This window comes from Cyphomyrmex costatus, unplaced genomic scaffold (assembly GCF_001594065.2).
Source record: "Cyphomyrmex costatus isolate MS0001 unplaced genomic scaffold, Ccosl1.0 scaffold457, whole genome shotgun sequence".
Taxonomy (NCBI): Eukaryota; Metazoa; Arthropoda; class Insecta; order Hymenoptera; family Formicidae; genus Cyphomyrmex; species Cyphomyrmex costatus.
Window position 1 is genome coordinate 111,304 of NW_017278823.1, and position 15,406 is coordinate 126,709.

The 15,406-nt window shown below is 33.6% G+C and overlaps 1 protein-coding gene across 1 annotated transcript in view; it reads left to right on the forward strand.

Annotated features, from left to right (window-relative positions):
• LOC108777717 (uncharacterized) overlaps positions 1 to 8,307 on the forward strand; it is an 83,965-nt gene extending 75,658 nt beyond the window's left edge. Inside the window, 13 exon segments of the mRNA XM_018544671.1 lie at positions 797 to 881; positions 1,015 to 1,035; positions 1,555 to 1,626; positions 2,288 to 2,376; positions 2,514 to 2,672; positions 2,841 to 2,859; positions 2,862 to 2,957; positions 3,360 to 3,466; positions 4,528 to 6,034; positions 6,430 to 6,485; positions 6,863 to 7,536; positions 7,772 to 8,101; positions 8,231 to 8,307. Coding sequence (XP_018400173.1) covers positions 797 to 881; positions 1,015 to 1,035; positions 1,555 to 1,626; positions 2,288 to 2,376; positions 2,514 to 2,672; positions 2,841 to 2,859; positions 2,862 to 2,957; positions 3,360 to 3,466; positions 4,528 to 6,034; positions 6,430 to 6,485; positions 6,863 to 7,536; positions 7,772 to 8,078 — 3,192 coding nt within the window. The 3' untranslated portion in view covers positions 8,079 to 8,101; positions 8,231 to 8,307.
• Positions 8,308 to 15,406: the final 7,099 nt, after the last annotated feature.

The following is a 15,406-nucleotide window of genomic DNA, read 5'->3' on the forward strand; positions in this document are numbered from 1 at the left end:
TTAAAAACTATAAAATTTTATGCAATTATGATTCTTGCTATGCATGATCAATTAGAAAGAGAAAAAAGAATACGTAACGTTAATAATAGGTAATCTTTTGTTGGCCAAGTTGAACTTTGAAGGTATAGTCAGTATTTTGATTGTGAATTCTGATAGGTAAAAAAATTGAAGCTTAAAAATCTAGGTTGCGGACGGGAAATGCGAAATTTCTTGTAACCGCATAGAGGATTAATTCAATATTATTGATACTGAATTATAATTCTATATAAGTACATTATTGTAAACACAAGTATACAACTTATAATTAATATAACGAAATCTATTAATTTATTAATATGCGGTATTTGGTGTATTTATAATATTTTTCTTTCAATCTCAGAACTTTTCTTCTGAAAGTCTTTTTCCAGCGCTTACATTCAGCTTTCTTTAAATTACAGTATATTCAGTTTATCATCACAATTTTAAAAGATATCCGGAAGCTTAATTTTCACTTTATTACTTTTTATTTCCTTCTCCTTTTGCGCATTGCTGCAGTCAACGCGATGGCTCTGACGATGTCAAGTATATACACTTCATGTAAAATCATGTGTTCATGTAAAATTGAATGACGGCGAAGTCTATTCTCGTAACAATTGCTACCAACTAATTTATTATGTTAGTGAATATGTTAATTTAACGTGATAAAATGGCTTCAACTTTGTGACGTAAAGGTCATGAATGACACGACGTTATCGTATTATACGTTTATTTTTAGAGGATGTAACAGACAGTTAATTTTGACTAATTCGGTTCACAGGGTTTTGGCAAAGCTGATCATCAAGTGTCGGTCGAGTTATTGAAGAAAAAATATCCTGCCTACAATATCACGTGCTCAGACGAAGGTTACTAATCAAGAAAAAAATACATATGATGGTGCGATATATTATCATGCCTTTTAATTTAACAATTATGTGTGTACAGGATTGAATATTGCTTTGTACATTTAATACATATTATTTACAGATACTAATATAGTTACTAATAAAATGTATATGCGTATCGGAATAAAATTAAATATGTCTTAATTGTTAAATATTCTGTTTACCTATTTTATGGAATGTTGCCATAAAATGTAAGTAAATTAAATAATTTTTAAATTAAAAAAGGCTATTTATTTATATATTTCTGTAAAATTTGTTCTTTCTGTTTTATGGAATACTACATGTATTGTATGAAGAGTACATAAATTAAATAGTTAAAATTAAAGGAAGCTATTCATTTATTTATTTTTATATTTACATTCCTTCATGTCCTTCATTATACTTAAATTTCTTCATGTACAAATTTTTATTAATAACCTAATTAATATATTTAAAATTATTTTATATATTTTATATTTTTTTTTATTTTCCCTTTATAATGTTGTATAAAAGTATTGTTCTTAATCAAAATGTGAATATGTTTATTTATTTGAAAGAATTTATATGTATATCTAAAGAATGTCTTAATATTTTTTAATAATATTATATTTTCTACTGAGAATGATAAAATAGTAAATTGCATTTTAGACTATAGTTATTATAGAGATGAAACAACTCAACGTTATTGTGATATCATTTAAGGATAAGTGATCGATATCCTATGTCGGTATTTCAGAGGACTAGTAGAGTAGCAGTTGATAATAGGAATGATCATATTTAACAGTCTTATGAATTATGGCCAATAACAGTTTTATCGAGTTTCTGTTTTCTTGCTGCAATACTAGATGACTGCAGCAGTGTAAAATATGAATTCATATTAATTACACATTACATACAAAAATGTAGATACGTATATTAAAAAATTATTATTTTAAAATGCATTTTAATTAAAATTCAGTTATTTAATTCAGTTTTATATAAATTCAATAAATTTAACGTACATTTGCTTGAATTTTTATAATAAAGATTTTGTTGTGAATTAATTTAATAGTATTCAAACACATAAAGCATTTTATAAAACGTTTTAAAATTATAATATTTTAAAGTACTTATTTTTTAAAGTATTTTAATTTTATTTAAAATGTAAAATTATTTATTAATTTATTTAATGTAAGCATTTTCTAATAACATTTATATACGATATATTTGTATAATAAAGCATCGAATGTAAAATTATACAATACTTAATTTTTGCTTTACATATTCGAACAGTTGAAATTGAAAGGATCGATGTTTATTTGTAACAAACGCCGTGTGCTCATTGCCCAATCATTTTGAACATGTCGGACGTCCGATGAAGACGTTAAAAAATTTTTAAGTTATTTTAGTATACTTAACCATGTTTTCCCGAGCCGCAAAATCAATTGTGAAGTCCGTTGGATCATACCAAATCCATGCTGCTGAAAAGAATTTCAAGGTATTTACGATTTAATTAAGTTCTGACATTGAGAAATTTTTATTTTATACATTTCTACCCGGTTCATTATCATATATATTATATATTTCTTTATATTTTTTATTAATACGTCGATATAATTAAAAATGCCAATTTAGATTGCTCTAAGTGGTGGCGTTGGAGAAATCAGTCAAATTTTATCTCAATTATTAAGAAATAACGTGAAACTGAATGCCATTGCGTTATACGATGTGGCAGCTGTCAATAGCCCTTTGCCGATTTACAATTTCTATGATGAAAAACCATTCAAACCTATTGTAAGTGGATCCACTGTTCATATTTCATATAAAAAGATTTAATATATGTAAATTAAACAAATTATCATTGTAATTAACAATTTTTATCAAAGAAAAATATTTTAAATGTGTGTGTGTGTGTGTGTGTGTGTGTGTGTGTTAGTAAAAAAATGAACATCAATTAAATAGCCATCGGAAATGCTAACAATGAAAAAAAATCCTGTTTGGAGGAAAACAATCATTCAAATGCAGTAATTAACAGCACGAGACAAACAGACAATAATAACCATCAAGGAAATAATGGAAAGATAAAGAATAAACTTTATTATTGAACGCATATTCATTTGTGTGTGTATATATATATATATATATATATATATATATATATATATGTTACAGCGTATTCAAATTTATTAATTATATTTAATATATTAACGTTTTTATTAATTACGTGTAAACATTTTGTTTTGCTAATATTAAACCATAAACTATATTTTTTAAATATAGAACTAATGAATTTGTCTCCCTGTTTTAGAATTATTTTTTATTTAGAATTGTTATTATTTAGAATTAATGCTATCTTTTGTTTAAAATAAGATAATTAAGTTTAAATATTAAGTAAAACTGTTGCATATTTAAATGTAAAAGATTGAATATTGGACATTAAATGTAAAAAAAATTATATTGTAAAATAATCGGTTTTTATGTAGAATCAAACAGAGAAACTTGTGGAAGCTCTTTACCGTTTACCAATAGCTGAAAAAGTTCCAGCATTTAACAGTCCATTAATACCTATTGAAGAATTAATGCCAAAGGTAAGAGAAAAACAAATATAAGAGAAAAATTAATCTATAATATTTATATTTCAAATTTACGACATATCCAAAAAAATTTTACTTGATAGAATTATTTACTTTAAGGAATATAATTAATGTAAAGCTGTACTTAACGAGCTATTCTTATATAAATATTAATTAACTTTAATTGTGATAAGCAGAGGTAAAAATAATCGTAATATATAAATAATTGTAATATATTGAACACTTAATTGTGTGAAATATTATTATACAAAGTAAAATTATGTTTTATTGTATATACGAGTAAAAAATTAAGAAATAGAAATAAAAAGCCTATAACGATCGCGAAGCTAGATTTTTAAAAGAAATTAAAATGACTAAATTTTATAAAATCTCTCTCTCTCTCTCCTCTCTTTCTTTCTATCTATTTATCTGTAGATATCAAAAATATTGATTTCCGTATTCGATATACCTAATATCTCAATTTCAGAGATATATCTATTTTTATAACTATATATATTTTAATAACTATATATATATTTTATTAACTATATATTGTAACATAAATCTTAAACTGTATTACCACTTTACTAGTATAGAACAATAAGAACCGTAAAATCCGCATATTTTCGCGTTTAAGTATGTGATGTACAGTCAGTATCAACTTTCACTTTTTTTTGATGGTATAGTGCACTATTGCGAAGAAATTATAGTTTTATACATATTTGTCATTTTTGTAAGATGCTTTATTTAGCAAGATTTTCTTGGGCATTTAAAATTGTTCAAATCATCACATAAATAAAATAAACAACATGATGCATAGTGCAAATATTAAAATAATTGTAAAGTTCCAAAAAATGGTAATAAACGTCTGAAGACGCATGCACTGAAGATGTATCAAACGAAATGACGCTCTCAGATTTTACAAAAAGTAACGAGATATAGATTGGGATATAAAATTAGCTAATCTACGAATAAAGTTAATCGATGCTGAAGACCAGCGGCTAAATGTAAATCTTTAACAAAGAAAAGGCCTACAAGAGAACCGATCTTGAAATCGTGTCTCCGTCTGTCCTCAGGCGGGCAACGCGTGCAGCAGGATGCGTCTTTATGCTAGAGTCCTGAGTGAGACGGGTTCCAGCAACATGAAAACCTGGCAAAGAGATTACGCCACCATCCCGATTTGCAAGTGGTTCTCCGACTTGACATATCCATCGTTTCAGGAGTATGACCTGAATTTCATCCCAGAAGCGAAATTCGCAAAGAAGCATCGATCGATTGAAAAAACAAGAAAAATCAGACATTTATCCTGCAGTGCACTCGTTGCGAAAGAAAATGATCATCAATTGTTGCCGACGTCTTTGTTCAATCGTGGTAAAAAGCCAGCAAGATTGATGAAGAAATTTAGAAATGTTAGTATACTTCCAAATATAGAAGTACGCTGTAAAGGAGCAGAGAAATCGACCGATTGGTCGATACCACACACAGAAGTGCTATTGAATAATAAATTGAGATTATTACATGAGATTTACGGTCGCATTAAATTTCCTTTGTCTTCGTTAAATTTCATAAATTACAAGCGTGAAAATAATGGCGAAGTAATTTCAGTCAATTGCGATAGCGAAACAATGACGGACGATACGTTAAATGTCGTTGAACAGGAAAATTGGATTCAACGAACATGCTCCAAAATCAAATCCATACTCCTAAACCTGCACGCCAAAATCCGATTCCATTCGACAACCGCATCGGACTCGTATTGTTTGGAAAATATTTTTGTAGTGAATCAAGTGATTCCATTTTCCGATATAATTTCCAACAACATTCTCTTTGCGTCGAAGGATTTCGAAGTTGATAAACCGAAGGCCGGCATTCGGAGGAAGATACAGGAATATTGTATGCAGCGGAAAAGAACTCTTAAGAAGAATAGAGCGAAGAATGATATTTGTAAGAGAAGAGAAAAGTCGTGTGGAAAGATGGAAGATAAATATCAGAAGAGAGAAAAGATATGCGAGAAAAAGAAAACTGATTGCTCTGGGAGAATAAAATGGGCAGGCAAGAGACAAAATGTAGTTTCTTGCAAAAGAAGAAAGAGTTCTTGCGATAAAAAATATACTCGCGATTGCCGTAAACCTCGCGAACGAAAGGTGGAGATTCAAGAAGATCCATGTAAACCGAAAAAGGATGATATTCCTAGAACAGAAAAAGATCTTTGCCGTGAACAACCTCGCGAACGAAAGGTGGAGGTCCAAAAAGCCCCGTGTAAAAAGGAAAAGGATGATACTTCTAGAACAGAAGCAGATCCTTGCAGTAAATCACATTCCTTGAAGCAAGAACAAACTTGTTATGAACTGCATGATGCAAGTCCATGTAGGTTAGAGAAGAAAAGAGACATCAAGAAGAAAGACGGTTATGAACTGCATGATACAAGTCCATGTAGGTTAGAAAAGAAAAAAGATATTAAGACGAAAGAAGAACCTGAGAAGAAAAAAGAAATAAAAAAGAAAGAAGAAATAAAAAAGCCTGATTGTTCGGAGATTAAAAAAGTTGATCCATGTGAGAAGAAACCGTGTCCAACTGTTAAAAAGCTTCCAGAATGTTCTGATGACACAAAACGAAAAGGCTCTTGAAATTATTTCATTTATGCGTTTTGTATGTATAGAAATTATAGCAGAATTGAACAATTTTTCAGCAAGTATTAATTAGAAAAAATCTATGTTAATTTTAAAATAAATTTCGGAAAGAAATCTAGTTTATATCGATGTACTAAATTACTCTTAAAAAGACATTGTTTTTATATCTCACATCTGTGAAGTATTTATATAAGTATATAATACGTTCTGTCATATATAAATATCTGTGAATAATAATAAATATTATATTTTTTACACAGCATTAACATTTTTTAGTTATACTCTTTTAATTGTAGAAATCATGAAAATACCCTAACGAAACAATTATATGATATAATTTTATATTTCAGCCACAACCAGAAAATTTGACTGTCAAGGTTCGAAAATCTGGAATAATAGACGAAGTAAGTTTTTGGAATATTTATTATTATATTTTTGTAAAGGGGAATTTAATTTTTTTTTTTTCATTTGATAAAAATTTATGAAATTGTAACGATATCTTTCGTATTTGAGTACATTTTATTTACAAGTTTTTTAAATAAAATTGAACGGAATTAAATTTAAAAAATTAGTATCCAAACATAAGTTAAAAACACGCAAGAATGTTTTGAAAAAGTGATCGCTGTGGCTCCACCTCCCTTCTGCCTCTTTTTCTTGAATTGTCTACTTTAAACTATTCAAAATCTTACAACACATATAGATGAAAAAGGATATCTTATTCAAAAATAATGAATTATTATAAATTCTATTTCTGATCGCTTTGATCGTCATCTCTCTGCAGAGAAGAGATAGTTCAAGTTCATCGATGACATCTGCAGTAAAAATAGCGGAAAACGGAAAATTGATCGAGTCCAATCAGATCCAACCCGACAGAGATTTTCTATCGATCATCAATTCGTATCAACAGTTTACGGGAATTAAAGATTCCAATTCGAAAATCAATCGCAAGGATTGCTCCAATTCTTCTTTTTTGCATTTTGTCACTGATCTTCGCTATTGTAGCGATTGTGAGTTTAAAGAATCAGATGAATCAAAGGAATCAACGTTGACGTACGATGCCAACGACGATTATTTCCCTCAAGGTGAAGAATATGAAGAAGAGATTGGTATAGATGACTATCAAATAGGTAAAAAAAAGCCTAGTAAAGAACCGCCGATTATCGACGATGAATACGACAATTTCGAGCCGACGATGCTGTTGTTTGAAAATAACAAATACGTCAATGGAGATCCATTAACGAGGTTTATCACACGCGTACATTTTTCAAGTATTGAAGAACTGACAGCGCCTGATCGAATAATGCTGATGTCAGAGAAAGTTTCCAACAAGGACGCTGTTGAAAAATTGCAAACTCTGATCGAGAAAGTAACGGAGTTCAAGCGTCGAATTTTCCGATCTAAACATGAAGCACAGAAAATCGAGGCTGCGACGGATGGGAAAAAGGAAAAAAAGCTCACCAATGAAAACCAGAACAACGAATCAATGAAAACAAAACCAACGAATCAATGAATTGATCCTTTGATTTTTTGTGTAAGCCAGGGGATCTCTTTGTAAGCATGTAAGCATTACGCTAGATTACAGCTTTTCTATTATATTCGTGAACTTTAAATTCGCATTAAATCATTATTTTCATTCTTTACCCATAAAAGAATACAAGAGCTTTGCTTTTGTCTTGTTAAACTCTCTAAAGGAGGGAGGTGGGCCAAGAGCGCTGGTCGGGATTACCGCGAGATTATTGAGGAAGTGCAGCAAAATCCTCCACGAATTAATACGTAAAAACCAGCAGGCAGTTAGTGGCAGAGTATTGCGGCTAGGTGAACCAGACTGTGGCGAAGATTCGCCTGGTCAATCAAAAAAGAATCCGTGCGATCCACCGAAGGGCCCCTGTCAGCCCGCCGAACCACCGGGTTATCCCTCCAAGCCAAAACCCAAAAAAAAGCCATTCTGCGTTACCCAATGCCCACCCAAGAAACCATGCAAGAAAGAGAAATGCTGAATCGAGTCAGTAAGAGACAGAAGGTATGTGGAGGCATCAGCGGCTATCATAAATATCGTTGTCTGATGGAAACAGAGAGCTGTTGTTATTTCTAGAAAAATATAGATATGTATATATTTCTTTATCTTCATCTCTTTTTCTGAATCCTGCAGGCTATCCAGAAGCTAAAGTTCGTACAAACGGAAGTTTTCCTAAAAAGTCTACCGAGGCCTATCTTTGGAACAGAAGAATTCAGATTTAATCGATGGAACTATAAAGTCTATTCGATGAATATGCTCGATTCAAGATTGATTTGCACGAGAGATTTTAGTTCCTTCAAGCTTGGAAATATCTTTTTAAGACATAAAGCATTTGATCGTATTCACGAACAATCAAGAAAACATTTTTTGAAACGTTCGTTCTTGACGAAATGTAAATTGCTGCCTCCAAATGAAGCGTTGACAATGTCAGCCTGCTATTCGACAATCCCTTGTCTACCATTGTTAAAATTTTATGGATTTATTGAGAAGTATTTTCTATCTTGTCATCATACTTTGTCATCGCTACTCTGTTATCTTAAATTAGTCAATTTGTTACGTTTTTCCACTTTATATTCGAAATTTGTAAAGAAGTCGCTGTTTTTAAAAAACTGTCGTGAGACGAATTTACAATATCTGGAATGTCTGGAAAGCTCAAAATCATCAGCACCGTCTTCTAAACATTTAACATGTCTAAAAAATCTATTAAGATGGAAACTCCTATCCCCAGAACTTTGCAAGCAATATTTTTTATTATGTTCTATGTCTCGTTCAACTGGTGCACATTCACTTTCACAGTGCTCACGAAATGTATCCAAAAACATTTTGCAAGTATCCAAGAAGCTTCCAAAACTACAAACGAATAAAACGTATAAGACGTCCGCCCATCGCGGTCTCAGTTATCCGATTTTTCCGCATAGGCGTGGCTTTCTTCACCGGCGAGGATTTCACAGCTCTTTGTTTCCATTTGGTAAATCAGATTCTAAGAAGCCTTCCGCTTGCAAGAAGATGGATAAAATCTGCAAACCGACCGAGATAAAGAAGACTGATGAGTGTGGTAAATCTTGCAAGGAAAAGAGCGACGTTTTTCACCGAGAAAAGGTTAAGTGCGATAAGTCGCAGCGAAACAAGAAGACGAAACAAAAACCGAAGATAGAGAAAAAGATCGTGGATGCCGAGTGTAGAAAGACTTGCCTGCCAATAAGCAAGTGCGAACTGCCTCGAACTGTCTCACCGCCGAAGATGGAGTACGCAAAGGTAACGTGCGCCCCGCCGAAATTTGCGAAGCCTAAGCCGTGTCCACCTGTGGAACACTTCCATAAAGATGACACATCTGATATGAAAACTAAATTGACTAACGGCAAAAAGAAACAAATTTGTACTCCGCTTCCATTGCCGAAGCCACCGAACACACCTATCGTACTTTGTCCCTGTCCACCACCACCCAAAGTACATCCTGGCTCGTGTCCGTGTTACGAGACGAAAGCGATAAATAAGCGACCTTCGACACAACCGTGTCTGTTGAAGAAGAAATATTCCTGTCCCACTGGCGTACATTATTGTTCTCCGCAAAAGAAACCGTGCAATCTACGAGTAAAACGAGAAACTGTGGGCTGCGAACATAGGAAGAAAAAGACGACGTCAGCATCTTGAAGCATCGCACGAGAAACGAATGACAGCATAATATTTCTTGGATAATTAAAAAGTTGAAAAAATTTTAACAGAAAAGAAGATTTACTTTAAATAAGTTTCAAACGTGAAATAATTTTGTCAAAACATTGAATAATGATTTGGATTGAGAATAATTATTTTATGTACGAAACATCGACATATATATATATATATAATTACTTTTTGTCAAAAATTTTGGTATTTCCAATAATGACCGATTGTTTAAAAATATGCAGCACAGGATGGTAGTAACGAATAAGTTTTAAGGAAGAATCTTAAGACGTATATTGAGAAAACAAGAATAAATGTGCGTAGAAATTTTTTTTCTGCGGGATCTATAAAATTAGAGATTCTCGGTCTCCTGGATCGATAATTATCAATAATTTAAGGCCGACTCGTTCATCTTCTGTCAGCTCTGCGATTGATAGTGTATCCATCTCTCCTCTCTAACGACTTCATTTTGTCTATTTGTATTTTTTTTTTTCAAGGAAGCACTACTGATCGCAAGAGTTTAGTGTAAGGTGAACAAACCGGCTGCCGATGCATGTTGCTTGTCGCGTGACTAAAGGATTATCTGTTCTAAAATTATATGCTGATAATGCTAATGCGTGTGCATGTTTCAGCCTAACACGGAAGGATTCCTATAAATATTAGCTACAATTCGATAAGTGTGTAAGTATAATGTTTATCGGAATGCATCAACTTAAAAATATAAATATATCATACGTATCAAAATCACACATAAAATAAATTTATTATGGATGATTTCGATATTATTATGTATAAAAATTTAATTTTGGCATCATATTTTTTAGGCATTATATCAACACAAAAATGTTAATTTATTTGATTTAGCTAAAAGTGTTTGAAAACACATTTTTCTCGTTATTTTGAATAGACTTTGTTGGTCATGCGGCATTCGATGTGCATCTTATTAATTTTTTTTTTAAAGAAAAAGTTCAAGTCTAAATTTGAATAGATCTCGCAGCTAATTTGTATACAAAATATGTATATTGTTTTCTCTTTGCACGCTTTCCGCAAATTAACATCTTAATGTTACCTTTCGCAGAAGAGCGATGAATACAATCGATTAATCGATATAAATTGAATTCCTTTTATGGAACTCAAGCTCGGGAATTATGTAGATCTTTTATTTAGATCTTTTTATTTTCCTCTATTTTGTCTAATATAAAACATAGATATATGTACAAGACACTAAATGCTTGTGAAGAATTAAATATTTGTCAATGAAATTAAAACTAATTTTTGTGATATAAAGTAAGGCTGTTGGTTTATATATGTACTGACTATAGAAATTTTAACTGCACGTTTATCGATCGATTATGTAATCGGTACACATTTTGTAAATAAAGTCTTGTCTCTTAATATTAATATTGATTTTTTTTTTCGAATACAAAAATTCTAACTGTTTGTACTTTCCCGGTAACTTGATACGGAAGAGGTAGTTATAGATTTCGATGAAAGCTTCATTTTGCGAGTTTCACAACCATCTCTGCTCAATGATAGGTCGTATCCATTGCTACGATGCGTTCTAACGCGGGGACGAAATGCGGGAACAATACGCGGAGTGAAAGGAAGGACGAACAGCGGATTGCTGTGAATAGAGAAAATCGATTTCTACCGCTGATGATCGGTTCCAACGTTTGATTCGATCCCGTCTGTGTACGCGATAATAATCGTGGCTGTACGTGCGGACGCCGCCGCTTCTGCGGCCGGTTTCGACGTACATACATCATGTGTGCGCATACCGGCAAGCGCACGATACGAAATCGGCATCAAAAGCGTCTCGTTACAATAATATCGACATTTATATACAATGGGGTTTCGGCCGGGAGGAAGTTTGGGCGGCGGAAAGACGAAGGTTCTTATCATTTTATTATTGGGGTGGGCAGGCAACCCTCGTCCTTCTCCAAACGACGCTTTACTTTTACCTACCATTGTTTGTCCCTCGAGTCGAGCTTCGACGCTCTCTTAAAGGCTTAAGCACCGTTTCCAAGCGCCCAATAGGATAATCTAGCTTTTCCACTACACTTCCTGTTTATTAAAATGAGAACGACTCAGTCATTCGGCGTCGTACCATTGCAGAGTCTCTCTCTCTTTCTCTCTCTCTCTCTCTCTCTCTCTCTCTCTCTCTCTCTCTCTCTCTCTCTCTCTCTCTAAATATGATACATATGCATAAAAAAATTTGATGTATTTACATTTATATAATTATGCAAATAGCATTTTCTATTATCCTTATGTGATTTGTCGAACTGATACAGATCGATCAAAAAAACTATTTTAGTGGATGTTTGATAAAAAATATTATAATTTTTATTAAGAGAGAGAGTAATATTAAAAATGTACTCGGTATATACATACATTTCAGTGTAGTATTATATCAATTGGGGGATCCAAGAGAACGGTCTCGGCCGAAATCGCTTTCGATGAGAGTTATCTCGCGCGCTCGCGGAAACTTCTCCCACGGTGTTCTCCTCTCGCGGCAGGTTTCACCGGTGCAAGATATCGCGAGCATTATCACGGGCGTTCACCGTGATTGGTCGGATTCGAGGGTATCGTCTCTTTTTCCACCCTCTCGCTCGACCAATAAGTGACGTTTCCAACCGAGAAAGGGTGCGGAGGGTAGGGAGCTCGAAAGGGGGTGGCAATTCGGCGAGAGAGACGAGACGTGCAATGTTCCGAGGGGGTTCCGAAGGAGGGAGACGAGGAGGAAGTGAAGCGATGAAGGGGAAGAGGAGGTTGTGGAGGACGAGGAGGCGGTGGAGGACGAGGAGACGGGAAGGGGAGAAAACTCTCTGCGTGGAAGAGAGCCGAGCGGGTCGAGCTTCTCGGTGGAAACAAGCGGGATGGATAAACTTCGGAGCGACTGTCCCCGAGGCTGATGCATAATTCAGGAATCGTCACCGGCGAGGATATTGCCAATTTGGCGTCGATGAAAATACGATCGGATTTGTGTCGGCTACCGCCCAGAATGGGGCTCGCTCGCCCAGGATACACATCCAGTGAATTTAACACCTTCGCCCGACCGACCGACCGCCCACCCTGCCGTGCGTAATTGCATCGCAACCAATCCGCGGACTGGTGTACACACGATCGCCTCTCTAATAGCGTTCGCCGTTTTCACGCCGTTTCCGATATGGACGGGGAGTTAAGAGTTCTCTGACATCGCCGGACAAATTACGATAGCCAATAGCTTCGTGCGTCGCTTTATCGTCGCGCGGCATCGTTTGTGTACCGGCCGTAACGAACGACGAAACGCAATGAGATGCGATATCACGAGAAACGAAACTCTAATTCGAGCACAGGAATTTTCGTTCCAACCAATTTGATATACAACTTTTGAAATTATCGAGCAATTTTATATAATACGGAAAGAACGATTTTGTTGAAGTATCTAAAAATTTAGTTAGATACAGACTGGAAAATATTTTGTGTTGGGTTATCAAAACAATTACATAAATAGCATAATGCAATGCTACAAAACGTTTGGACATTCTAGCAGCTAGTTTGTGATTGTGATCCTGTATGATTATTTTGATTTGGGCCTAACAAAATTACTTTTATATCTATAATATATTTAAATAAATTTTTTGTTTGTTTTTAAGATACTTTAGCAAAACTGTTCTTCCTGTGTATGAAATACATACTTCGAAACTTTTTATAGCATTTAAGTTCTTCGATAATTATATTTAACGTATCTTTTATTTTTTGGAGTATTATATTGTACAAAATCGATTGCTTCGATACAAAAATCACTTATATAATTCGTTACAATCTGTCCTTTTATAAGTAAATGTTACGGCGGATTTTAAATGAATCGATGTTTATCGTGAAATATTCCAATGTATATTCAGGTTCGATCATAAGAATACAACTTTTTTTTTTAAATTCAAAGGTTTATATGTACAATAGGATGTTCTGTATCCTTTTTTTCTTCAAAACGGCGACGGTGTGATTCTGATACTGATTGATGGAAGATTATCGGTTTTCCATGGTTTTCGCCACAAGAATTTTCGAGGGTGGCAGTTGAACAAGCCGTATAAAGAAGGATCGTCCGACGTTCGACGATTTTCCACGGATGTGGGGACAACGTGCGGCATGAAATATTTATAGAAATAGGAAAGGGGAGAGACGAGATATCGGGGCACGATGAAAAGAATACATTCCGGATCGATTCAATTTGTCAACGCGCTGCTAATTGCGTTATTATACCACTCTTTTGTGCGTCGAAACGCCTCGATCATCAATAATCTATAAAAACTTGGCGTTGATAGCGATGAATTGCTGAGCGGGAGAGGATTCACGAAGATTATGAGAGGATTATGATTTCCTAATATAGCTTAGATTAATGAATGGAAGCGAGTTTTTTGGTAGGGATAATTGAGTTGGATGGAATAGCATAAGTTATACTTTCACATTTTGAGAAACAAAAGTATTCATAAAAGTACATATAAAAGTACAAAAGTCAATCATTAACTTACAACTTTTTTTAAACGAGAAGAAATTTTTGATAAAAAGGATCTTAAAGGAATAGATAATATTTTAGAATTTTTTAATAAAACAATTTAATCTATTCAACTATTACTATTAATTTTAATGTTTTATGATTTATTAATAATGAATATTATTCTTGCAATTTATTTGTGTGTGTGTGTGTTAAATTAGAAATCATTTTTAAAGATTTTTTTAATAGAAAAACGAATGTATGAGAAAGAAAAGTCAAGTTGAAAAAAGTAGCAGTTTTCTTGTAAATTTATTCCTCGGATGGACGAAGGGCTTGGTGACTTGGCCACCGGGTACCAGAAGGCGGGAAGAGTCGAAGATTTATGACACCGGATGCGCAAATACGGTGAAACTTCCCCGTATCCGGAGTGGCGAAAACTTTTGTCGGTGTACGCCTGGCGCCTTTTCTTTTTTTCTTCGATTTTGCAATCGTTAGGACACGAGGCATTTTTACATGAAGATATGTAGTATAAAGTTCCATTGATGTTAATTTTTTAAATCAAACTGATTAATTATTACGCAAGGTGCAAAATACGATCTTAAAATTAATTTAATTTATATTCTTTGGGCTTTTAAATTGACTTTTATGTCTCTCCTAATTTTAATGTACGAAAAGTATCTCATGAGAATGTCATCAAAGAATTTTCTTCTAAATTATATAAATATTTTTCCACATTTACTGTACATTTATTCATTAATTTTATTATTGTTTTATTTATCTCTAATTTAGAAATTATGGTAAAATTGATCTTCGCACTTTTCTGATAACGATCGCGGCCACTTTAGCCTGTGTCCCAAATGACACTGAAAATTCGAGTTATACAAGTTGTCAAAGTTCTTTCGGTCCGATTTGCGCGGGAGGATTCACGGGAGAGAACTTCAAGCGAAAAGGGAGTCACGCTATCGGACCGGAGGTTAAATTAGATTTCGTACTTCCGGGACGTTGCAAGAACCTTAAAAGAGGAGGTAAGCGCGGGCAAACGTCCTCCTTTCCTGTACCTCTTGACAATCTCGTTCGTTTGTTTCTTATTTGTTTCCCGCGGTCCTGTAGTCGAATCGGCTAACTTGTTTGTTCGAAGGCTTTGCCAGCTTTATGCAATATCTTCTCTACGACTT